At 42.9% G+C, this 26,509-nt stretch overlaps 1 protein-coding gene across 1 annotated transcript; it reads right to left on the reverse strand.

Moving 5' to 3' along the window:
• Positions 1 to 367: 367 nt before the first annotated feature.
• On the reverse strand, positions 368 to 25,648 carry LOC147884207 (rhamnogalacturonan I rhamnosyltransferase 1-like). The gene is made up of 8 exons (XM_087398223.1): positions 23,615 to 25,648; positions 23,331 to 23,398; positions 23,129 to 23,217; positions 16,793 to 16,958; positions 16,413 to 16,702; positions 16,128 to 16,332; positions 1,249 to 1,406; positions 368 to 1,146 (listed from the first exon to the last, which is right to left on the reverse strand). The coding sequence occupies exons 1-8, from the start codon at positions 23,907 to 23,909 to the stop codon at positions 927 to 929; spliced, it is 1,491 nt and encodes a 496-aa protein (XP_087254349.1). The 5' UTR covers positions 23,910 to 25,648; the 3' UTR covers positions 368 to 926.
• Between the last annotated feature and the right edge of the window lie 861 nt (positions 25,649 to 26,509).

Raw genomic sequence — 26,509 nt, forward strand, 5'->3', positions numbered from 1 at the left:
ACATATACCTAGATGAATCCAGGAACATTCCCAAACTCATCCTCTAAAAACACAACATAGTGCAGTTTCAATCTCACAATAGTCACTCATAAAGATTGAAAACCATAAACTCCATCACGCATAGCAGGGACTAGCTACTATGACATCCCCACTGACGTCACCAGCACCCGGTGTAGACAATAAACATGGAAAGTACAATAAAAACATATTGTAATGCTGTGGCCAAATGTATTTCAGTGTCCAGTTCCCATGTCATGATGAAAAAGACTTCTAGTAGGAAGGCACAACAGTGAACATCATTATCAAGTCCCAGGACAGTCGACATCTGATCCTCCCTTGCACATACCATATCTACATGGTCATGAAGGTTTGGCAACTTATTGTTGAGCTGCAGATCAACGAATGAAGAAACACCAATTCACCCAAAACCCTAGTTCCAATTTATTGCTGTGTAACAAGTACATGGAATCTTAAGGATATCAAAATACAAGACTGCTGTATTATGTGGCTCCCCATGACTATGTACGATTCCATAATTACAATACAGGTCTGCCAGATTGTAAACAGACTCGTAGAATCTCCCAAGAGAATTAATGCAATGAATTTGCGGTCTGTATGCACTCACTGTTGTGAGCACATCAGAAAGAATCAATCTCCAGATGTTAGACAATGTAAGAAAACAGATGACCACCATTGTAATGCACAGCAGTAAGAATTTCCGTGGCTCTGTGACCTGGGACATACAAATTCCTCTCCTGGCATTGAATTCAAAACCTCTATTAAGCTAAAGCTTTTCGCTTAAGAGGAGCAGGAATTCCATATACCAATTAGCTTCACCATGAAGTAAAGCTTTGCCTTTGTGAGACATATTTTATACCATTTTCAGTGACTCTATGGAGAAATCAATAGCGGGGTCGGTGAGAATGCTATGCAATGCATTCCTCAGGATTGGCATAGAAGTAGTCCTCATCTTTTGGCCTTTCAGGAATCACATGTCTTTTAGTTGGCACACCCATACGATCACTGTGCACCTGCTGCACCACCCGAGAGAATTCATCCCATTCCAAGGTCCCATTATGATGCTGATCAAGCAGCTCTACAAGCTTTTTGCGATCCAAAGATATCGTTTTCCGGTATCCAAAGTATCTGCAGTAGATGAATTTGACCCAAAGAATCATTAGAGATTGGTTTCTATAAACAATCATACAATCTGCAAGGATAATATGCGATAGACATGACTGCCACTACCTGCGGTGCCCTTGAACAACCTTGGCCATGTTTCCATCATAAGTGGGTATAAAAACATCACTTTCTATTGCAACCAAATAATCAAGAGCAGCCATTTGAGAAGAATGATTCTGAAAGGGCTTCAGCTCCCATGGACTTAAAAGCATTTCCTTCCGCACCTAAAAAAGGATATAAAGAAGACTGTAAGTGCTTTTATTACAAGACCCCAAAACACCTAAAACATGCACGGTGAAGACATTGCAGAGTCTTGCATTCCTTTGTAAGTCTTTGTGACACATGAACTTCATGAACACCTACAGGTAGAAAAAATGATGTTAAAACCTGTTATGCATTATAGAATACATTCATAGCCCAAGTTAGCACAATACAATTTGGGAAAAAAGGAAACCGTCCATCGAAGAACCTTGTTCACAGGATCAACACAGCAGCGTGGAGCAAGAGCAGAGTTTCTTAGCCTTCTAGATACACAGCCCTTTGCTGGTTTCTTGTGCTCATGTGCTTTGCCTTTTATCTGGTGAAAGAATATATCTAAGTTCTCTCATATTCTCTCTCTTGTATGTGTTGTCTTAGCAAGTATCTCTTTGGCAGCCGCTGCAGCAGTGAGCAGTTGCCAAGATCTAAATTCTACTTCTGTGACAATTTTTTATGAGATAACCTTTGGAACGTTGTACATTTTCTGCATTAGTCTACTAGCTTCAGGCCTTAGCCTCCAGCACTATAACATTGAAAAGATCGAAGCCGTTCACTTTTGAAGAATTGGCGGCTATATTGGTGTAGGGCAAAGATCTATGATGGATAGGACAGCAAGAACAAGCCTTTCTTGCTCACACCAAGGGTAAGGGCTCGGGAAAAGGCAAACCCTGACAAAGGAAAGTCCAACAAAAAGAAGGACGATGAAAATTCTAATGAGGACAAGGATTCTTCTAGTGGTGGACGCAAGAAAATGTTTTTACTGTGGTGAGCTCCAATTGGACACTATGCGAGACACTACAAGAAGACTAATCAATTTTGGTGACGACCCAAAGATTTGTTGAGATCAGCTATGCGAACCTAGTGACACTAACTTGATTCTGCCATTGAGAGATGGTCTGATGAGGTAAAGGTACCAATAGCGTTTGTGAAAGTGAAGGATACCATGGTTGCTCAGACTGTAGTACGAAGAATGAGCTTATCACAACTTGCATGTCTTTGGAGCATAGTTACCAAGGAATGGCGTTCCCCCATCCAAAAGATGGTGTAAGAGGATTTTTTATTTTAATATTGCAGTATGTGTTTTGTGCTCGGAATGCAAGCAGCAGTGGAGGTCAAGACACCTCTAGATACCAAATATATTATTTATTGCAAGCTCCCCAAAGAATTGTGCATAGCCCCCTCTTCGGAATTCACAAAGCGTCGCCCCTTCCTTTCCACTCCCATTTACACCAGTCCTTTGCGAAAGTCTAGAGGCAAAAGGCAGATATCATCAAGAGCTGGCTAAGGAAATTAGCCACTGGGAAGGCAACAAATCTAGAAAAACTCATTGCATAGAAAGAGAACAAGATTTCTCAAAGGTGTTGCAAAAGATGCTAGTAATTACAGAGCAATCTTTTGTGACCACCTTATGGCAAAGCTGTAGGGCACAATTCTAGAGCTAAAATCATAGATGTAGGTAGACACAACGGTGTTGGATCCATGACAAACATCAAAGAGATCCACAATCGACCACTTTGTCATGACAGGAGTTGGTAACAAAAGGGCAAAGGTGAACTCTCATAAAGATAAGTTGCAGGCCCACAAGAACTAAGTGAAGATACATTCAGCTTCTATGGGACAATAATGGCCAAACTACCAAGCTGATAGAAGACGGCTTAGATTTCACAATGAAACATGTTGATAACTAGATACTTGCGTGAGAACACACAATGAGACAAAGATCAAACCCCAAGATACACCTCCTTTTGCTGATATAGTGATAATATTCACAAGAGCTCAAAAGAGGCTCAAAGAGACAATTCATGCCTTTCTACTAGCTTTTTGGCATGCAGCACCAACACATATACCTAGATGAATCCAGGAACATTCCCAAACTCATCCTCTAAAAACACAACATAGTGCAGTTTCAATCTCATGATAGTCACTCATAAGGTTGAAAACCATAAACTCCATCATGCATAGCAGGGACTAGCTACTATGACATCCCCACTAACGTCATCATTGCCCAACAATGGGTGTAGACCATAGTATAGAAATATGCGGCACTAACACAAACCAGTAGCAATTATATTTGAAGGAGAATATCTGAAAATGGTTTATCATACAACTACTCGAGCCTAGAGTTCATGGACAACTACAATGAATACATGTGTGGAGAGAACAAATTTAGTGGGATGAAAGCACTCTTTAGACTCCCTAGTAAACACAAAATATCAAGCATCACGAACTAGGGGATAAGAGAATCCTTATATCTATGCTGATATGCTCTGGGGATGTCATACTTGGGCTCCAAGACTCGCCGATGGATATCAGAACAGACTAGAGAGGGTAGAAAGGAGATTCACAATAGAAGAACTAGAATTTCCTACCCTATTAACACACGCACGCACGCACATCGAATGCTACCTTGTGAAAAGGAAGCTCTAACAACACATTCCTTACCTTCTCATAGTCTTACAAGGGACATGAGCAATGTCATTGAAGCAACCAAGCACAAGGGTTCGTACAAGGTACGGTGCATGTATTTATGGTGATTATCTCACAATATTAGCATCAAGCTTGTTCACTAGAGAGGTTTTATGGGGAACGTGAAAGAGGAAAAAAACAATTGAAATCTCTTCAAAATTTGAGTTAGAGGGTCAAACTATACGCACTAGCTGCTAACACATACACAAAATTCATGTCGCCATTAAGACTGCCACATCAATGATTCCATTATGACCATGCCACATCAATGAATTGCATTACGACTATGCAACATCAATGAATTCCACGTAAATGAAGAAACACATGATCAGCCAACAAGAATGCAATCCCAAACAACCACCACCATAATTGGGAATAAGATAAGCATTGAGCGGATGGAAAGGCTAGGCCATCTTCTTCAGTCCCATATCTTGTCTAGGAGTTTATGCAATACAAGCTCTATGTTGGTCATATCCTTGTTCAAAAGGTTTGACTCTTCTGTCCTCCAATAATGCTAATTTATGGGAAACTAGGTTATCTCAACGAGAATATCTCACTCTTTGAGACAACGAATATGTAGACCAACAACTAGATCTCATGAACTTGAGGTGGAGATTGGATGGAAGGACACACCAAGCCAGGAAAGAGTATACAAAATATACTCATTGCGAGACATTGAGATGTGCACCATCTACTTCTCATATTCTAGACATATCATCACATCAAAGAGAAATATAATATAGTGACTCTCTCACCTATGAGCTTACACAAGTCATAAAGAAAACTATAAATGGAATTGACTTTGAGGTTTCTTGATGGAAGAGTTTTGATTTCTACCACCATTAGAGGGAGCCATGCAAGGCCTAGAGAAATATTGCTTTCTACCGTCAAAGGAAGCCAGAAACTAACTCTCTCACCTATGCACTTACACAAGCTCTTTCGGCACCCATAAAGAAGACTTCAAAGTTTAGAATGCCAAGTGGGCTAGATGAGTAAATAGCATAAACTTTGAGGTTTCTTGATGAGAGAAATTTGATTTCAACCACCCTTAAGAGGGAGCCATGTGAGACTGAGTGGTACTATTTCTACCACCCTCAAAGGAAGCCATGCAAGACTGAGGTATTTCATAGGCCCGCAAGGCCTGCTGTAGACGTTAATATGTGTGCATGTGTGTGTGTGTGTGTGTGTGCAAATAGTCCATAGAACCCAAAAACGAGCCCAAGCTAGGATGGGACAACAGTTTCCTCAGGCATATGCTTTCTTCAAAATGTCCCTCAAGCAATCTTTATATGACAGTCATGTTGCGAGGGACTTGGATGCTACTAGCCTTGACGTGTTTTCTGACTGTTTTTGAGTTCTTCCATTAGGCTCTCTTTTGGAGTCTAATGTCATGTACATTGATTTCATGTTAATAATATAGTTACTAGTTTCACAAAAAAAAGTGTGTGTGTGTGTGTGTGCTATGTTAACCCTTGAAAGGCAGGTAGGTGTGTGTGTGTGTGTGTGTGTGTGTGTGTGTGTGTTTGTGTGTGTGTGTGTGTGTGTAGGGGTGTGTGTGTGTGAGAGAGAGAGAGAGGTGAGAGAGAAGTGTTTCTTTCTGTGTGAGAGAGAGAGAGAGGTGTGTGTGTGTGTGTGAGAGAGAGAGAGAGAGTGAGCTCTAGCCCTCCGCAACAGCTCTAGACCCTTCCCCAACCAGCCCGTGAGCCTCAGCTTCCTGTTGCGCTGTATCAGCGCTCAAAATACGGTGATTTGGAGCAGCCACTATCTGCCGTACAGCCCGCCACAGCCCCGTACAGATTTCGTACAGGTGTACGGCCTGTACAGACTGTTTCGCTGCTACAAGTTGCTGCTGCCAGTTCATCTCCGGCTCCTGGATCGATTTTATACAGAAATTTGCTTGTGGACTACATCTATACACCGATTTTGAAGGCTCCTTGCTCCCGTTTCTCTCCTCTTGGGTCTCTGGGTCCGGTGAACCTTTTCCATCGCCAAAATCTTCCCTCTTTCGACACTGGCTGCTCTCATAATTTCCTAGCTAGTTCTATGGTCGAAAAACTTCAGTTGACCACCAGTCCTAGTCTCATGGACTATCAGATTGAACTCGCAAATGGAACTACCTTCTTGTGCAACACCAGGATCAAAAACTTGTCTTTTCGCATCCAACATTATACGAACAAGTTGAGCTTCGACATCATGCCTCTCTCTCGGTATGATGTCATACTTGGACAACAGTGGCTCTACGACTATGATCCATCAATCAGTTTTCGCAGCCATACTATCCAGTTTGTCCACCAAGGAAAACTTATTGAGCTAACTGGTTCTAGGGACTCTCCTTCAACCCCAGTTGCCTCTGCCCTACGTCAAGTAAAGACTTCACTTCTGTTGGTTACGGCAGTAGAGGAGACACCAACAAAGGATCCTCCTGAATATCTCAACCAACCTTTTTTCCAGCCCTACCTGGATATTTTTCCATAGGAATTGCCAAAGCAGTTACCACCTCGACGACCAGTGGATCACCCAATCGAACTTATTCCTGGCAGTAATCCACCGTCGAAACCTCCTTATCGGGTTTCTTACACTCAAAATGAAGAAATCCAAAGACAGGTCACCGAACTACTCGACAAAGGTCACATTCGGCCCAATCGCAGCCCTTTCGAATCTCCTGTACTACTTGTGGAAAAAAAGAATAAGTCAATGCGCCTCTGCATCGACTACCGAGCCCTCAACAAGCTCACTATCAAAAACAAGTATCCATTGCCTCGCATCGATGACCTCTTCGATCAACTTCTACACGCAACACAATTCTCAAAGATTGATCTTCGTTCAGGTTATCATGAAATTCGCATACCAGAAGGCGATGAGTACAAGACAGCTTTCCGAGCAAAGTATGGACACTATGAATGTTTAGCCATGCCTTTTGGGTTAAACAATGCCCCGGCCACATTCATGACACTCATGAACGACATCTTCAGGCCTTTCCTCGATAAGTTCGTCATCGTTGGTCTTGCAGTGATTAGAGAATTTAAGACAAAATCTAAAGACCCTCAGTCTTAAACTGATGTAATGGCCACTCCATAGCCTAGTACTTAGTTCCTTTTATGTTTTATGTTCTATGTGTTTTGTTTTTTTGGAGGAATCTAATGATACTCCCAGGGAGGTTGCCTATGGCCCTCTCTGTACTGATGTATAAGCAGGTCTCTTTTGTCCCATAGACCTTTTTAGGTCTCCAGTGGACATTAATAAACTTTCTTTCTTTCTTTCTTTCTAAAATAAAGTTCATCTAGGAATTTTTACTAGTTTTTTCTCTCCTTTTCCTCTCTAAATCTGTCTTTTATCTTTTCTCGACCTCTACATCTCTCTTTCCCCTTTTTCTTCTTACAAATACACTCTTTTTCTCTTCTCTGAGGGCTTTTTTGTGGGCTTTTTTTTTGGACTATTTTTTTCTCTACTATCACTTTACAGGTACCTCCTTTCTGGGTTCCACCTTCTTCCAAAGATATGGCTGAATATTCCTATTTAAAAACTTTTCAAAAGGATCGTTCAGTTCATTGCAAGAAGCAAAAGCAGGCTGAGGGTCAGCATGACCCGGAACATGATTCTATTGAGGCACAACTGGTCTATGATGTCATGCATGAAGGCTTTGCAGACACAAGGAAAGAGTGAAAAGACTCGGTTCCATCGGTTGGCCTCATGGTTGAAGTGGATGAAATTGTGGATCCAGTTAGAGAATATGCCAAAAATGCAGTCATTTTATTTTTCCCAGGCTGGATGCCACCTGCTGCAGAGGTAGGCAACTGGTTGACTCGCACACTGGCTGGCTCGTTTGTTCGCAAGGTACACTATGCAGCAGGGGTTTTTTTGAGGTCATTATGGTAGATGAGATTCACAGCCAAATGCTTTTGGAACATTCGCCCCTCTTTTTTGGGCAGCAAATGGTACACGTATTGCCATGGTCTCCCACAAGGGATTTTCAGGCTTTGATCCGACACCGATGTCCGGTCTGGGTTGAAGTTGTAGACTTCCCGTAATGCATGGCTTCACTCTTGCCTAAAATTGCAACGACTTTAGGCAAAGTGGTTTGCCCACCACGGCCTAATGGCAACTCGAATCGATTTTGCATTCTCTGGGATACTAATAATCCCACACCAGACTCTTATTCAGTCACGGTGAACAATGTCGACATGGGAAGTGCTTTTTATAAATTGAAATGGGGATTATTTGCAAGGGCTTGCTTTTACTACAAAAAATTTGGACACATGGCTTCATAGTGTCCAATGAATCAGCATAAAATGCCTCCTGCTACTTTGCCTGTTCAAATGCCTACCAAGGATGCTCCTACCTCTATTGGAAATAAAAACAAAGATAGTAGACAGTTTTTTGAAACTCAAGATAAAGACAAAGCTCCAGTGGTTTCAAATGGGAATGTTTCTTCACATTCACCTCCTGCTATTCAACCCTCAACAGAAGGACTGAAACCTCCAATTGATGGATGGCAAAGTCCAAGAAAAGTTATTTCTGCTCGAAGACTTCCACCCCCTCGCACTTGGAATGGTGCATCTTCTAGTGGAAACTCCCCAGAGGTCAATATAGGAATTGGGATCACATGGGCTGCCGTGACAACTAGCAGAACACTCTTCCCTGAAGAAGAGGTTGCTGCTTTGCTGTCTACTCCTCAGGTGGATATTTCTTCTCAGGGAAGAGGCCTTGACCCTGAGATAGAAATGCAGGGCTGACATCATGAAGTTTGCTGTTGTACATCGCTGTTATTTTACTATAAATATCTGTAAATATGACTGCTCATATCAAATGTTTTCCACTTAATGTCCAGGGGATGTGTGACAGTAGGAAATGGAAATCTGTGTGGCTGTATATCAATAGATTTCAGCCTGACATAGTGGCATTACAAGAACACAACCAACATGTCTATGCAGGAAAGACAGGTCACTACTGTGGCTATGATATTTTCTATGCTGGGGAGCACTCTTTCTCAGGGATAGTCTTTCTGATCAAACATGAGCTTCAGCCAGTTATTGCTTTAAATGACAATAAAGGCAGATGGCTTATTCTTCAATGCATCATTCAAGGAGAGGTGTTTGAATTTGCTTCTGTCTATGCACCTCAATCCTCTCGAGAAAGAACTGCAATTTGGGATGCCATGCAACAATATCCATGGAGATATCATGCCTTTATATGTGGGGATTTCAATAATGCTCCACAACAAGGTGACAATACCTCCGGACATACTCATATGTTAACCCCTGAAAGGCATGCATGGTCTCAATTACTGATGCATCTTGATTTGGTTGATCTTTGGAAGGAATTGCAACCTTTGTCACCCAGATACACCTTCCAACATAATGTCCTTTCTTCTTATCAGGCACGTCTGGATCGATGATATAGTGTAGCTCCGCAACAAAATGGTGATGTAACATGCAAAATGTGGATTGACTATGCCTTTGTGCATTCAGATCATGCACCTCTATGGTTGAGGTTATCCTTTTATGATATGCCAGATGATAGATTGCCACGAAGGCGACATCTGATCGTGAACAATAGCTATTTGCAGCATGCTGCTTTCAAGGCCATGGTTACTAAAGCATCTCATTCTCTGTCTTCTCACAGCCATATTGATATTGATAATGCATGGGATTCTTTTGTTTCCAAAATGCAAGTTGTGATTAGAGGTTATGGCAAGTCTTACATGAAGACTCTGAGGGAAACTATTGCTCAGGCCAAATTCACTTGTCAGAACCTCACCAAACTCAGCCATCTTCGTTCGTTGTCCCTGCATGAGCAAACACATGAGCAAACAACACTATGCCAAGCTAGACATTGTCCTCAACTCAATGATCACAGGAAACTGGCTAAATGGGAGACTAGAGCAAGACAAAGAGCCTTTACAGATAAAGGCTGCTCTTCCAAACAATTTTCAAAAGCTTGCATCAGAGGAGATTAAAATCAAAAATTTGCAGGGTGCTTCTGCCTGATGGTTCATGGACTACCTCACGGTCACAGCTTGCTTCTGTTTGTGTGCATCATTTCTCTTAGCAGTTTGGTTCTGCAGTTCCTCCCTCGCAGCAGGTTCTGTCTGCACGAAACTTACTATTACAGCATGTTTCTCCTATTATTTCCACTACTCAAACTTTGGAATTAAAGGAACCTTTTACTGAGAGGGAATTGTCAGATGAAATCAAATCCTGTGGTAGATGAAAATCTCCAAGATGGGATGGTCTTATAGTTGAGTTTTTTCTAGAATATTGGCCTCTTTTGAAGCATACATTGCTGCATATGGTGAACGCTGCTTGGCAAAATCAGAAAATGCCAGACACATGGAAGAGAGGTCTTGTTAAACTCCTTCCAAAAAAGCAAATTTGTGAATCTTTGGCTGACTGGAGACCTATCACCCTTATGCCAATCATTTACAAGATTACTACCAAAATGATTGTCGATCGGCTAAAGGGGTTTTTACATGATGGGTTGCATCCTGCACGATATGGTTTTGTTCTGCGGAGGCATATCATAGATAACATTGATAATGCCTATGTTGGAATTGAATATGCCAAATACATGCAGCAGGATGTTTTGCTATTGCAAGTTGATATTGCCAAAGCCTTTGATACTATTAAGTGGGATTTTATTTCATCGACTATGCAGGCATTGGGATTTGGCACAAAAATGCAGCAAGTTATCACTTGGCTATATCAAGATAGTAAAGCTGCCTGCATACTTTCAGGGGATATTTCCACAACCTGGACTCTTGGTTGTTATGTTCGGCAAGGATGTCCCCTAAGTGCTTTACTTTTTGCCATAGCCACTTATCCAATGCTTCAATATCTGGACCACCTTTTGGACACTCACCAGTTGCATGGCTTGGAGATTCCTGGCAGCCGTAGCATGATTGCTCAAGCATATGCTGATGATTCCGTCTTTACCCCAAAAAATACTCAGAGTGATCTCTCCATGATTATGCAGGCTCTTTCTACATATGGATCGGCTGCTGGTCTTCGGGTCAATTTTCAGAAATCAAAATTGTTGCCGTTGCATGCTCATGAATGGCATAGTCTTTTATAGCCTAGGGAAATTGTTCCTGCTTGTCAATTGATTCGACATCTTGGCTATCCTCTAGGTTGGGGACTCACCCATTCTCAACAAACTAATCGGGTGCTCACAAAGTTGAGGGCAAAACTTGAATATTAGAAGCTTGCAACTTGGCCATTACATGTTCGTTTGCAAATAACACAATCCATTTTGATAGCATACATACAATTTTATCTGCCTCTCATCATGTTCACTAAGGCAGATCTGGTTTCCTTTATGTCTGCTATCATGGAAATTTTCTGGTGTTCAAAAAATGGCAAGAAAAGTCTCAGATTACTCTCTATGCATCGTCTCTGTTCTCCAAAGATGCACGGAGGTCTGAACACTCTCAATATTCAAATGCATCTACTTGCTCACAGTGGGAAAATGATGTTGCAGTTTATGCAAGGAGATCAGCCTTGGGCTTTCATGATCCGCTCTCTTTTATTACATATTGATACTTCTGCTTTTGGGCATTGGCAGCTTACCTAGTGGGATTTCCTATTTGGCTCTATCCAAGGCAAGATCAGAGGCTGCCCTTTTGTCTCTCGTCTACTTCTTGATTGGAAACATATTTTATCCCACTTGGAATGGAATGGTCGGGATTCTTTGTCAGGAAATTCTTTGAGGGCTGAGAATATTTATTGGTCTAAAGTATTCCACCCTTCTTTGGCCATACAGGAATCCAGACGTTCTTATTTTCTCTCTTTCAAAGGCATTTCTTCAGTGGCGGATGTACTTCAAGATGATGGCACTCTTTTATCCTTTTCTATGGCTACTAGCAAATACGGTTTGGGAGCTCATTATCGTCCTTTATGGCATCGGATTTCCGCAATGCTTCAACCGTTCTTGCCGGTACCTTGTTTGGAACTTCAGAATAGGCTTGAGGATTGGATTTTACATTCTTCTTCCTCTTCAGCTGTCCTTTGAAGCTCTCACATATCACAGTGTCATCTCTGTATAAAGTGTTATTATTTCTGCCTTGGATTTCTGACAGAGCCAATCCTGTTTGGCATATGGATCGCCCACTAAAGTGGTGGAGAAAGCGACTGCGTCTCCTTTGGCATTATAAAGTCCCTCTTCGGCAACAGCTTTTCCTTTGGTGAGTCCTACTTGGCATTTTTCCATCTCGCCAGTTACTCGCACATAGACATATTGCTCCGGCTGTTTGCCACAGATGCTTACACCATGCTGAATCTGTGCTTCACATCTTCTGGCACTGTCCACACACTTGTAATTTCATCGCTCTCATCCGACAGAGGCTTCGAGCGAGATTTTCTACTGTTACTTTTGGCAGGTTTTTCTGGTTGTTTGGTTTTCATCCAACTAGACAGGGTTTTGACTTATTTTTTGTATGGGTACGCTACTAGACACTGTGGACTCTGTGGATGGACAGAAATCATAGAGTCTTTGGTGATCCCCTATTTTCATCTTTTGTTTTTTTCAAACGATCTCTGCAGCAATCATTCTATGATTGCGTTCAGACTCGTTTGATTGATCAGGATGTATATATACAGCTTATACTCAGATTTTCAGTTGAGTAGTAGTTACTCCACTTTCGAAGTAACCATGAATGTAATTATTTTACAGCAATAAAAGATTTCTTTCCACACAACAAAAGTGTTTGTGTGCTCAAAATGTCAGTTTGCATGCAAGATCTGATACCCAATGATGAGATTTCAAAAAACAAGCACAAACTCTCCAAGGATAAAGGACACATCACCTCACGGACAGAAATTTATCTCCCTTTGTGGATGTTTCATCCTACAAATACATATATGTACGACTTTATCAATGACAGAGGACCTAACACATGCATGACCTAAAATGGATCTAGTGTCATATAGTAGCTTATAATCAGCGCACATGCTTCCCATGAGGTGAAAGAGTTAAAAATTGATGACAAAGCATTGGAAGCTGATAATCAAGCAATCTCCCTAACAATAGTGGAATAGCAAGGAAGAAATAACCAATGAAGACAAAGAACCCCCACATATGAAATTAGATAACCAATGAAGACAAAGAACCCCCAACATATGATGTTAGCTAGTGGCCACTCACATGTGTATTGACAACAATTAGAGCAGGCTTAGGCAATTGTAAAGATGGTTAACAATGATATTAATAGAAATAGCACTTGTGCATTTGGAAAACGATAGAGGCAAAAGCAAGGGGATGTGATGCAACACATGTTATAACACCAGACACAGAGACACTATGGATGCTAAAAGACAAGCAAGAATAGAATAAAAACCAGAAAAAAAATGTACAAGGCACAACTCACAGAAGAAAGAAAAGGATAGTTATGGAAGAAAAACAAATGAAGCAATATGAACAAGTCAAGGGAGATGCAAGAAATTCATTTAAAAATCTTCCTGCAAAGAAATGTGAAACAACATGGGAAGGCATGGTAGTATATATCGGGAATATCTACAAGAGAGATGAGACAAAAGACAATGGAGAACATAATCCTCATCAATACGGAGAAAGAGACCGTAAAAACGAACATATTGAGGAAATTACCCATAGGGAAGGAATCAGAGGGTCTCCTTGCAGAGATGCTAACATGGGGAACGAAAGAAACAAAACTGACCCTCACAACAATTTGTGAATGGGAAATAAAAGAAGCCTTCCCAAATGGGGACAAACCAAAAAAAAAGTCCCTTCTTTTTCTGTTCAACTACAGGTGTCTATTCAAGAAGGAAAAATAAGTTGAAACTCCAGCAGAAGAGTGGGGGACACTCTCCTACCAAGGATAGTCCCCATATTCAAAGGAAAAATTTATAAAGATCCAAAAACTACGACATCATCATCGTGAGCAACCTGATGATCAAACTCTATGGAAGCATAAAATCAGCACATAGAAAAAGTTGTGGTGCCATATCACCATCTCAAGTACATTTCAAACTGAAACACTACACAGTTGACCACGTGGTCACAAGAAGATGGCAAAACACAGTGCACCCACTATTGTTTTGTAGACTTCAAAAAGCATTCGACACTTTATCCAAGGAGAAGTTGTAAGCATGGATAACAAGGTTAGGAATCCCCCAAAACCTTCTTTAAATTATAGTATACTAGCCGAACAGCAAGGCAACTAGTCAATGGCTCAATCTCAAATGACATGGTTATTATACACAGTGATATCAGCAATAAACAAGAATGCCTTCTCTCCCTGACTCTTTATTTTCCATCTTCATCGATGAGCTAGACGACTGAACAAGGACACATAGTTGTACATGCACTGCTACACCCTTCTATTACTTCATTATGTAGATGATGTGGTTCTACTCACAGACTTAGAAAAGCATCCTGCGGATGGAAATAAGTGTTACCAAGACAAAAACCATTATCCTTGGAACAAGAGACAAACAAATCATGTTCTCATTTGAAGGAAAAGCTTTCTAGACGTTTCAATCATATAAACACTTGGGTCTAGAGTTTCTACAAATCGAATGCATGAAGAATAGAAAACTAGGGTGGATGGAAGCACTCTTTAAATTCAGAAGTAATTGAAACAAAGTCACACATTGAGAATCGGGAGATGATAAAATCTATATACACTATGCTGGTACAATAGTGATTCTCTATGGATGCCTAAGTTTGCACTTCTGAACACACCCATATTGGAAGAGAGTAGGGAACTTGTTTAAAACATCCAATGGAAGAATTGGGACTAAGGTTGCAAAGTCCTACCATTTCTACCAGCAAAGACAAGCATGACACCATTGGAAAGGGAAGCCCTATGTCATGACATTCACTACCTTTTTAAGTCGGAAAAATAGACATGCATGATCTTCCTCATTTGACAATGGCAGAAAATAAAAGCTTGGACTAGGGCACACATTTAATTTAATGGAATATCAGGAAAGATGCATTAGAGCTCCCTTATAAAGACAGTGACATCAAAGAGCTCGTAATACAAAAATCCCTACATAAGCTAGGGCATGAACCAAAGGAGAAGATGGATTTTACAGAAGGTAATTAACTCGGTGTCAGCCAAGAGTATCTAAATGAGAAGTTAGAACTTCTATCTTCTAGAGATGGTGAATAATCAGCTCTCATGAGCTTGATATGGAAACAAGCAGATGGGAAGATGTGCCAAGAGAGAACAAAGTTTGCAAAATATGCCCATTGAAGAAAACCCCATATACTTCTCCCATGCCAGGCATATCAGCACATTCGAGAGAAACACAAGATAAAATATCTCTACCAGTGAATCTGCCTAACCTCTTTGGGTAGCCAGAAAAAATGGTAGGATTGTAGGTTTGGATAGGGCTAAACACTCGCATTATTGATCAGAACATAACTCATAAGAACGAAAAGAAATGTGTCATCGATAGGTAAACATAGAGCTTACGGAGACAGTGACCGCAAGGACTTGAGCCAAAGCCAGAGATACGTCAGACTCACCAGCAAACTGAGGTACAGATCACATTAGGGGACCTTCCCTCCATGCTAGCCGGACCGGAGGGATGACCTAAAGGAGTGACAGTGGCACTTGTTCACCACCGCAGGGCTATAGCCAGCAGACCACAGCAGACTACACGTGTCGACAATCGGCAATGCTCCATCACAGGTTTTATGCCCACCACACCTGCCTGGCACATCGACATCCCTCCCCTAGGATTGATGCCCCTACCAGCTCCCACTCCATGAGCTCGAAGAGTTTTTTTCTCCCTGTGCATCGATGCCATTATGATCAGGATTACATGTTTTCTTTTGTATTCATCATGGGTGTTGATGCCCGCTTAGTGGCTCCACCCCTCAGTTCATTGTATCAGATTCTCTTAGTCTCATAGACCCTTTGGTCATCCGAAAGACTTTTAATAAACTCTCTCTCTCTCTCTCTCTCTCTCTCTCTCTCACACACACACACACAAACACACTTTTTTTTGGGGGGGAGGGGGGTGAAAAACACACACGCGCGCACATGCACATGTAGAAAACTGTTAGCTCTTTGCTGGTTGCACAAATGTGTGTGCACGCGTGTATTTTCAATTCCCCAGATATATGCTTCAGGTACTCGTGCCATAATGTAAAGAGTCCCCCTCATCCTCCCCTCCCCCCCCCTTTCAACCCCCCCCCCCTCCTCCCCCAACAAAAAAAGAATGAGTGCAGGTTTGCCACAAGATGGAGCATACAATTTTTGGATAAGTCGCATATAGTGGAGCCATCCTCCTCTCACTGCCATAGATTTCGCCAGCTGCAATGTATATCTGGGTGTTCTTGTCAAACCCCAATGCCTTTAGTACCAGAACAGTTTCCTCGGGGGTAAGAGGACATATACCATCCAATCTCTTCTGCTCCATGTCGATAACCTTCTCTTTCCACCTCGGATATGCATATCTGAAATGATAAGCATGTCAGACCAAGAACAATATTTAGGAGAAGGGAGACAATAGCCAAACGTATGCACATCATCCAACCTCATTTTGGTGAGTTCTTTTGTCTCTGTGTCAGTGCATCCATTGGTGCAGCCAGAAAAGGCCAACATATCCATTTCGTATCTCAAATGAAGCACCAAAAATGGGCCCTTCGCTCGGAGAATCTGAACCAACTTTTGACCTAGTTCTTCAATGCGAGGAGTAAATCTAAGAGCCGCATAGTTGACACGGCATCTTAGCTTTTGCATCTCTAAAGGCAGTCCATTGTTTGCCAGTCGTGCATCAGTTTTGCTAAAATGAAGAATTTTGTGTTTCTTGAGCAATGGAAGTATCTGTAACAGATCAGTATTCTTTGAACTGTCAAATTCCCATCGAGTTACACACATACACACAGAACCAAACAAAAGAAATGTCTCACTAACCTGATTTAGATAGTAAGACTCGTTGGACCAGCTGACCGGAGGCATAGACATGATTTCACCTTTCTTGAACTTCGCGTAATATTTTGAAGGAACATTGTTTACTATTCGTACTTCATCTCTTATTGATGCTATGAAGTGCTTGACGTCAAAAATATCCCCGAAATCACTATCAAGACACAGGAATTACAATCAAACTGTCGACATCAATACAGAGCACCTACAAAGCATAGCAGCACAATTAAATAATTCTAAGTACATCTTAGAATAGAAGTATATCTTATAATAGGAAAGTTGCCTCCCACAAGCATTTGTTTTGCATGTAGGTCCTCATATAGCTAACCATTTTCATTTGATTGGCATTCAAACGCCTTAACATTAACCATCCCATTGACTATGGATAAGCTTCACTTCCACATTCAGTCATTCTCTCAATCACTCAGTCAGTCAGCTGCTTCTGCACTTGTTTCTGTCACATTGGCTCCTATTGGTTACACTTACATCCGTTATTCACCCCAAACAAGGCAAGAAGTGGAAAGAGATGGAAATACAAAGATGGGATTAAGAAAAAAAGGGCAGCAGCGATTGGAAGTGGGGCACTGGAAAGTTTCCAAGCTATGGTAGGCAAAAGAGCAGCATAGGGGGCAAAGTGTACTGAGTTGTCTAATGCTTTAAAAAGTTAGGGGTGGAGGGGCTAAGAAGGAAAGGGGAGGGACCCGGCCGGGGGTTTCCAGAGCAATGAGCAAATATGGAAATAGAAGTCGTATGAATGGAAGTTTTAGCAAATGCATGAAGGGAAAAGGTTTTCATCAAAATCCCTCCTCATAAAAAATCCTAGATAGTAGGACAGTGTCTTAAAATATCAGGCCACACTTAATGCTAAAAAATAGGCAGCTATTGATTGGATTTACCATGAGTTTGCAAGGTGCATCCAAGTGCTTCTCTTCAATTGAAGTAAATTTTCTGTTTTAAAGCAATTTTTCTATTTTAAATTTAGAAACTATATGACGTCCCCAAAAAAGAAAGAAGGGATGGAAGAGCATTGCACAAGGGCTAGTTCCAAACCTTAAAATTACAACATGAGGAAAGGTCAAAGCCCTTACACTCATCATGCAAAACAAGAAAATATCCCAGTCCTTGGCAATATTCAGAAAGAGTCAATGAGTAGGCAGCATATACCTAGATGAATCCAGGAACATTCCCAAACTCATCCTCTAAAAACACAACATAGTGCAGTTTCAATCTCATAATAGTCACTCATAAGGTTGAAAACCATAAACTCCATCACACATAGCAAGGACTAGCTACTATGACATCACCATTGACGTCATCAGTGCCCAACAGTGAGCCATAGTATAAAAATACGCTCTCACACATACAAATCCACACACCCACACATACTTGAGCATCCATTTATACAAAGTCTTTGTACTGAGCATACAATGAGTAGGAAGCATAATGCCAAGTCATGCCATACTTCATCAATCATAAATGCATGCAAAGTCTTTGGCTTGAGTCTAGCAGCTTGAGAATCTTCATAACATTTGCACCACTAGCTAATACAAACTAAATGTTCTCTGAACAAATTTATAAAAAGATTTGTGTCCATCACTAGATTACCTCTAATTACATGTCATCAGTGTGTAGATGAAGTCATTGAATAGGTAAGAGATCGCAACCAACGGAACCCTGAAGTGGAGAAAGACCAATCAAATAATAAAGTAAAGCATGCCCTATTGAGGCTCCATATAACACTCCAACCTGGCTATGAGTCAAAGGACGAGAAGGTGATCTTATTTACTCAGACCATTTGCCAAACGAGATGCAAGTGAGTGCAAATACAATCCTATGTGAGGCTTGTAAGAAAGGGACCTGACAGATTAGGAGAAGAGGGTAGAAATAGCAAAAGAGAGAGAGAGGAAGGGGAAGGAGTGAGAAGTTAAGGAAAGGGGTAGAGAGAGAGAGAGAGATCTATTAACGTCTGCAGGAGGCCTCATAGGTCTATGGGACAAGGTACACCCCAAAAAAATTGCAAATACATCTGGGTATCCAAAGAGTTGAGGGAGTGCTCAAGGCAACTCAGCCCCAATTATTTACATGCATAACTAGCTACTATCTTAGAAAAACGCCTTGAATACAATCAGTTTAAGAATGAGAGTCTTTGGGTTTCGATTTGAAATCAAGAATCCAGGCTTGTCCATCACGATAGACTGCCCATTTTCCAGCTTTGCGTGCCTCCTTCACAAAGCAAGTGAGTCGGAGTGTCTGTCGAAGAAGCTTGGTTCTTCTTGCCCTCTTTATGACATAAACTTGTACTTGTGTTCCCTTCTGAGAGATACAACTAATGTCAGTTTCATCCCATTCTATGGTATCTCCTTCTTGAGACACGTGAACTTTTCTTCTTCTGTGTATCCCTCAGTAAAATCATCAACATGACAGCCAAGGAAATCCTCTGGCAACCTCCCAATGCACAATATTTTCTTATTTTTTGCTATGTTTTCCTGCTCTTTTACCTCTGTATAAAGATCTACTTTGTTGATTTTGTTGTTGGCTGTAATAGCCATCTCTTTCTTGGCTGAGCTGACCCGAGTGGTGATCATCTCTTCGACCGTGGAGACAAGTGTTGGGACTGGTAGAGATGAGCTGCATTTTTGTAGAACTTCAGCAATGATATCCTGCTTACCATTATTTTCCATCTCCTTCACTTTCTTCCCGAGAGATGCTACCATAAGCTCGAGCTCTCTTACTTCCTGATGTGGATAGTAGATTTGCTCCTGCGGGTCCGATCCAATCCTTCGCTTAAAGTATAGTGCATACGGGCGGGGTGTCGCTGATGAGGCTGCAATATCAGAGTAGGAGGGCTTGCTGGCTGGTGTGGTGGCCAACTGCTTCATCGTAGGGAAAGAGGGGGACTCCATAATAGTAGCCTGTGCAAATCTATGGACCCCTTAGCTGAAGCTAACCCCTCAAACTAGGCTAGGGGATCAGCCCAGTTTGAGGTGTATTAGGTCTCCCCCCCTCTGCTCTGCTAATATGTGACGACCTGGAAGAAAGGCTGCTCTATTGCTGTACGGCTTGTACCATTGTAAGGGTTCTGCTATACAGGCTGTATGACAAAGGGAGACTGGAGGCTGAGGGCTAAAGGCGCGCAGCGGTGGTGGGAGGCTGAAGTAGGCAACTGTACAGCGGCAGCGTGTGTGTACGAATTGTAGGCTGTTGTATGGCCTGTACTGTAAGGCAGCGGGAGCTACAGGAGAGAGAGAGAGAGAGAGAGAGAGAGAGAGAGAGAGATGATATGATATGATTGTATTAAAGTCCGCATGAGACCCTTCAAGATCTATGGGACTATTGATGACTATAAACAAATAGTGATCCTTTACATCTAGTGAAAGAAATATTAAAGACTTGCTATGTGTTGAGTACTTATTGAGCTAGTTGGTGCACTAGTCTGAGAACTTTGTTGTGGTGTCTTTTATGTAGCTTCCTAGCTTTTCTGCTGGCTGCTCCAACCAATTTTTCAGGTTGCTTCTGTTGTCCCCATAGCTTTCTCTGATGTGTACATAGGCTCAGCATCGTAGGAGTACATGCTGCTCATTTTCTACCTCTCCTGTGGGGAAGAGCTTGCAGATTCTTTCCTCTCTTGGGACCCTGGATCTTGCCCACCTACCTTTCAATCATGGTTCTCATTTGGTAGATTAGATGCCTTCTATTCATTCATATGTCTTGCCCGAGGTATTTTTATATTCAATAGCTTCCCATCGTTCATGAGAGAGAGGGGGAGAGAGAGAGAGAGAGAGAGAGACGGTGCATGAACGTGGGAGGAGGAAGGAGGAGAGTAAGGGGATAAAAGTAGATGCCACATCAAAATTCCCTACAAAATTGATGGGTTGGACTTAGAAGTATAGTTCCTTCCACAATTTCCTCTAATTCCACTCGTGTACTACTATATTAGTCCCCTTTTCCCCCCTTCATTGAAGCCAAACATCTATATTCATGAAGAACATAACACCCTTCAGCTCATCCAACAGACCATCCATTCTAGGAATTGGAAATCTGCTTTTAATGGTGGCCTCGTTGAGATCTCTGTCGTCGATGCACATGTGGTATGAGCCATCTTTCATTTTCACAATAGCACGAGGGAGACAAAGGGAGAAGTGCTTTGAGAAATAAAAACCTTCTCAAGCAACTCCCGCACCTGTTTTGCCTCCCGTTCCACTTTAGAGAGACGGTATGGAGCCTTGTTGGTGGATTTACTGCCAGGCTCCAAAACTATGGCATGATCAACATCTCTCTTTAGAGGTAGCTGAATTTGGCATATCAGCAAAATCTGAGAGCAGCTGCTGCATTTTAACAGCCTTCACCTGGGAAATGCTTCCTGTTTGAGGCACTACGTAGAGATGGATGAAGAAACCCAGAGAAGGCCTGATGTCAGATTGTACTATGAAAGAAAAGCGTACATGGATGAGGCCATACTTTATAAGCCTCAAATGGGAAGCATGGAGAATGCTTCCTGTTTTGAGGCACTGAGTAGAGATGGATGAAGAAACGTATATAAGCCCAGAGAGTGCAAGGTGTCAGATTTTACTATGAAAGAAGAGAATAGATGGATGAGGCCATACACTATGTGCAGCCCGTAGACCAAGGGTAGGGCCACCTTTATTTGCCTCCCTGCCAAACAACATGCATTCTCAAATGGAAGCAGACACTTATTCCAGCATCATGGCATTTGAGGTAGGCAAGCAATTATGAAATTGAAGCTGTTCTCACATAGCAGGGCCATCCAGCAGCTTACTTAAGCTATCCTGCCAGATGTTAAACTTGAGTATACTATTCATGACAAGAGCTGTATGCACTGGTTGAACTTTAAACCATTGGACGCTCTAATTGTTGGGAACCGAGGTGACTGTTGACAGTGATCACCAGCCCCAAAGGTACACAACTTGAGGCATGTGAATTGGACCACATACTCAAGAGTAGTTCCATCTTATAATTAAGCGTGACTAACAGGAAAGTTGATTCCTCAGCATGCCACCAACTCCAAATCCCTCCTTTTACTGACTAGCTTAAGCTATATACATCTGGCATAAATCTTGGGATAGTTTATACTCATATACTGTATCCTACCCAGGGCAACATTGATAGATATCTGGATTACTATTCCAGCACCAATATCTATACAAATGGACAAGTTTATGTCCACCAGGTCTGAAGGAGGCTTCATCAAAATAAGAACATGAAGGTTCAACAAGGATTGTACCATCCCCTACGAGTTCCATCGATGCCATTAGAGTCCATCTCCATGGACTTGAAGGGTTGTCAGCAACGAAGACACAGCACGATTGCATCTATGTCCTGGTGGATAAGTTCTCTAAGAAGGCCATGTGTATGCCTGCAGTAAAAATGGACAGACGGCTCACCTTGGAGTATATCGGATACTTAGCACGAGGCAGTCACCCAGGCAGAATAGTGGCCAACCCATGTACATATGATGAATAAACTTTGGTGTTTCACATGAATCCTCCCTTGTGCTTCTTGAATCGCAGATTGGAGGCCACCTACCACAGAATCTAACTGTTTAATCACCGTGACCCAGCATAACCTAGAATAGGTCCTCACTTCAGGGATTTCACAGATCTGGTGTGAGGTGAGACTGTTCATAAAACCTTCACTCATTCATTTCTGAATGTACGAGGAGATCCAAAGCAGCGTATGGAGGGGTCACCATCATGTACCTTTCACCTCAATGGAGCCCCAGCTCACTTCGAGGGACTGATTCAGAAGGGAAGTTCTCTAGCAAAGGGTTCAAGCTAGCTCTTGATCCCGCTATTGACATCTAGCGTTTGCTACAGAGGTCTTCTCCTAGTATCTTCCTTGCGAGAGTAAAAGGGCTTCATTTTGGTTCTACTTTGATGTTTGAGATTTCATATTTTGAGGCTTCTGTCAGCAAATCGAGAAGCCCCCTCTCCCCTTGCACTGTACAAGGATGGGTTGATGACAAGGCAATAGCCCATTGCTACTTTCGGGAAGGCTCCCCTCTGACATTAAACTGCATAAGGAGAGGTTGAGGGCAAGGCAATAGCCCTTTTCCAGTGCTAACCCGTATTTGGGTGGGAATGACGCCCTTTCCCATTGCACTTCGCGCATCATCTTTCCTTCTCGTATCGCACTGGACAGGCCCCATGACAAGCTTGTTTTCCATGTTATATTGTTCTGAGATTTATTGAAGGCTATCTTCGTTTTAAGGCAAATCAGGACTTTACAAAGCATATGAAGGCGGGCCCAAGAGTCTCAATAAAATGTAAATGCAAAATGTTATGAGATTCCTGTTTGGAAGGGTACCTTGGATCTGCCCAAAACGAAGTCTTGTCGAGCTCTGGTACCACCAAAGTCAAATTCAGATGCCTTGCGATCGCAACCATATCACAAATCTGTTATGAAAAGTACAACCTTTCAGATGAGAGTACCCACGACACAAGCAATGATTGGCTGGGAAGAGAACAGAATGCTACCTACTAACTAAAAAGCGTTTAGAGCAGAGTACCGCAGCACGCATTTGATTGAGGCCTCCATTACACGACACCAGTAGATAGCCGTTGTTTTTGTACACTCCTGCATGCATATAGCAGGACTGGGTGAGATGAGCATCCGAAACATTGGGAAAGGAAAAAGACTAGGAGTGTGAGAATGGGTTTCTTGATGGGCCTACAAAATTCCCAAACATAGGTAATGCTTAGCGGGGACAACGATCCGTGTCTCGAGAATTAGTGACGTTTTGCAAGAAATGAGAGAATGAGAAAGTGATGGTTGTGAAAGGGGAAGACATACTGGGAAGGGGATAGGAGGCGGCGGAAATAGATGAAGGGGGGGAGGAGGAGCGGGCAGGAAAGTGGGCAGAGTCGAGGCAAGGAGGCCAGCCGTGGAGGAGGCGAGATTGCCAGAGGTGGCCAAGGGCGATGATTTGGATGAGGCAGGTCCAGAGCAAGATGCTAGTACTAAATCGGAGGAGCCACAAGTGCAATCGGGAGCGGCAGGAGGATCTTGTTGCTGATGATGCTATAGCACTTGTTGCTGATGTTGTTGTTGTTGTTGTTGTTGTTGTTGTTGTGGGTTGGTCTTCCATGGCGTGCAAATCCACCTCCTACAACCATTCACAGGGGGATGAAGCTCCCTTGGCTTGGGTTATGGTGTTGCTCGCAAGCAAATAATTGGGTGTCCAAATCGCAGCAGAAACTGGTGGTGGTAATGGCGATGGAAGATTGCATGTGCAGGAAAGCTTCTGCAATGGCCGGTTGGAATTTCACAAGCTCTGGCTATGGTGAAACCGAAGACTGGCATGTCACAAGCTCTGGCTTATGGCGATGGAAGATTGCATGTCGATTGCATGTCCAGGAAAGCTCTGCAATGGCGATTGGAATTTCAGAAATCTGAAGAATTTCAAAAGCTATGGCGATTGAATCTCAAGAGCCTTTGCAAAGATTTGCAATGAATCCCATCGGCTCTCACACCTCCAATCCGCCATAGCTGAGCTTGCTCTCTTGACAATCCATTTCAGAAGCTCTGGCTATGGTGAACTGAAGTATTTCATAAGCTATGGCGATTGAATTTTCAAGAGCTTTGGCAAAGATTTGCACTGAACCCCATCGTCTCTCTGCTCCATTCCGCCATAGCTGAGCTTGCTCCTTGACAATCCGCCATAGCCAACCTTCCTCCCCAATTCAGCTGTGCTTGCCAATCCGCCATAGCCCAGGCCTCTGCTCTAACTAATGCTGCAACCTCCAGCGAGCTCAGGCATCTCCTCCCCCTCGTTTCCTCCACCTTTAGTGTCCTACCTTAACTTTCAGTCCTTCCAGTTTCCAGCCCTTCGTCGCCTCCAATCGGTCCACGATTAGAATTAGCAGAAGTACGCTTGAATACGGCCTCGATCGGGTACGATGTCTTCGAGGTGGTGGAAGAAGTTTGGAGGACGGGGTCCCAGGATGGAAAATACCGCTTCACCCACTTTGGTCGAGCGGCTCGATAAAGGAAATGGAGACACGAGAAATGCTAAGTAACTATGGCAACGGCAAAGTAAAAACGAAGGCATGCTCTCACTCTCATTGTCTTTTGCTCTCTCTCTCGCTCTGCTGCCTTACTCCATCGCCAACAATTCTCTCCTTATCAGGCCTCTGTTTTCAACCCGTCGCTTGCTTTCTGCTGTCTCGATGAGGATTTGGTCGCCCGTCTCTCTTCAACTCGCAGGTTCTTCCCATCTACCTTGACATTGGCCCATTGAAGACATCCTATCCTCCCTTCCTGTAGACCTCCCAAGCTGTCCCAACAGACAGATGAAGATGTCTCGGAAATCCTAAACCCTTACTCTCACCGCCCTGTGCTTTTCGTTGCTCTTCGCTTCGATAGTCCTTCACTCTCCCACTCTGACTGCTCGATTTCCCGCCCCTCCCACTGTACTGTCGTCCGCTATAACCCTTCGGGCTACCTAGCCAGATCCCCTGCCGCTTCCACTGCTGTGACTGCTGAGATTTACTCTCTTCCACGACGCGTGTTGGGTTCCGGTCAACTCAAACTCTTCTGCAACGTACATCCGTATTGGTGTCCTTCCGCCGTCATCGTCGCAGAGAGCTAGCAGGCTGCAGCGCTTGGTCTCTCGATTCTCGAGTCGTGCAAGTTGCCACAGGTGACAGTGCCACTCTTCCTGCACGATTCTAGATCTACGCAGTGAAGCTTTCGGAATGCCAACAGCATCCAATCATGATCTCGTGCATGACCTGAAGTTTTCCAAGGAAGCGAGCATGCGGGAGGACCCAACGGGCGAAGCGTTTGAGATCCCGATTTCCGTCGAGTCGTCGACTGCGAGGCTCGAGCAAGAGTGCTCCAAGAAGGTTTGACAAATTCCCGTGAACTGATGTCAGTTATAGGAGTCGGCACAATGCTGATGGCAAGTGCACAATCCAACTGCTCAACTGCTCATTGCAACCCATCACTTCCCCATGCTCCTCGCTTCCTCCCTACTTCAGATTCTGTACCACCTCTCATCACCCGCACCACGCCGCGATCAATCATCAATCGTTTCTTCCTCGGATATATAGAATTTTACCTATACGGCAGAAGATCGGATGAAACAGACTCCGTTGGAATCATCAGAGTATCCTTATTCGCAGAGAGTGTCACCGACCCGAGACGATCGGACGAAACAGACTCTTCTGTTGGAATCGTCCAGCTTCCAGTATCCTAATAAGTTCGCGAGAATTTCACCTACACGGGAAGATCGGAACAAACTCGTTCAAAATTTCGAATCGTCGTAAGAATGGATGAAACACATTGAACTTGTTCGAATCATACCAGCTCGGGATAGGGAATCTCCTCCTCCTCCACGTTTTACAAATTCATTCTTTTTGCTGAGTTCATCTCATGGCATTGAATTTCCACCTCGAGGGCGGTTAATCTTCACATGACATTGAAAATCCGCCACCATGGCTTTCATCACAGGTGGCGCTTCTCTACTTGTATGTACGCTTGCTCATAGAATGTGGTGGGAAGTATCGTGAGCACTCCCCTTAGATGTATGATGGACGTTGAAATCCGGTTAGCTTCGATGCTATCGGAATCAGGGGCACATGGTTGCTTGAAGGTGTCGCACCTTATCGGAGTTGCGGGCGCATGCTCAGGCTAAAGTCTGAGATGTGTTTTTATTGGCTATCCGGCTCTTGCCGAACCTTGCCT

Source organism: Dipteris shenzhenensis, chromosome 27 (genome assembly GCF_047967505.1).
Source record: "Dipteris shenzhenensis isolate YYH24624 ecotype China chromosome 27, Dip_SZ_1.0, whole genome shotgun sequence".
Taxonomy (NCBI): Eukaryota; Viridiplantae; Streptophyta; class Polypodiopsida; order Gleicheniales; family Dipteridaceae; genus Dipteris; species Dipteris shenzhenensis.

Coding starts and splice junctions, on each gene's coding strand:
- LOC147884207 (XM_087398223.1), bottom strand. CDS start 23,909: ATGGAAGACCAACCCACAACAACAACAACAACAACAACAACAACAACA. Junction 23,399..23,614: donor CGCCTCCTATCCCCTTCCCA/GTATGTCTTCCC, acceptor ATATGCATGCAG/GAGTGTACAAAAACAACGGC. Junction 1,407..16,127: donor ATGCGACTTATCCAAAAATT/GTATGCTCCATC, acceptor ATCCTTTTTTAG/GTGCGGAAGGAAATGCTTTT.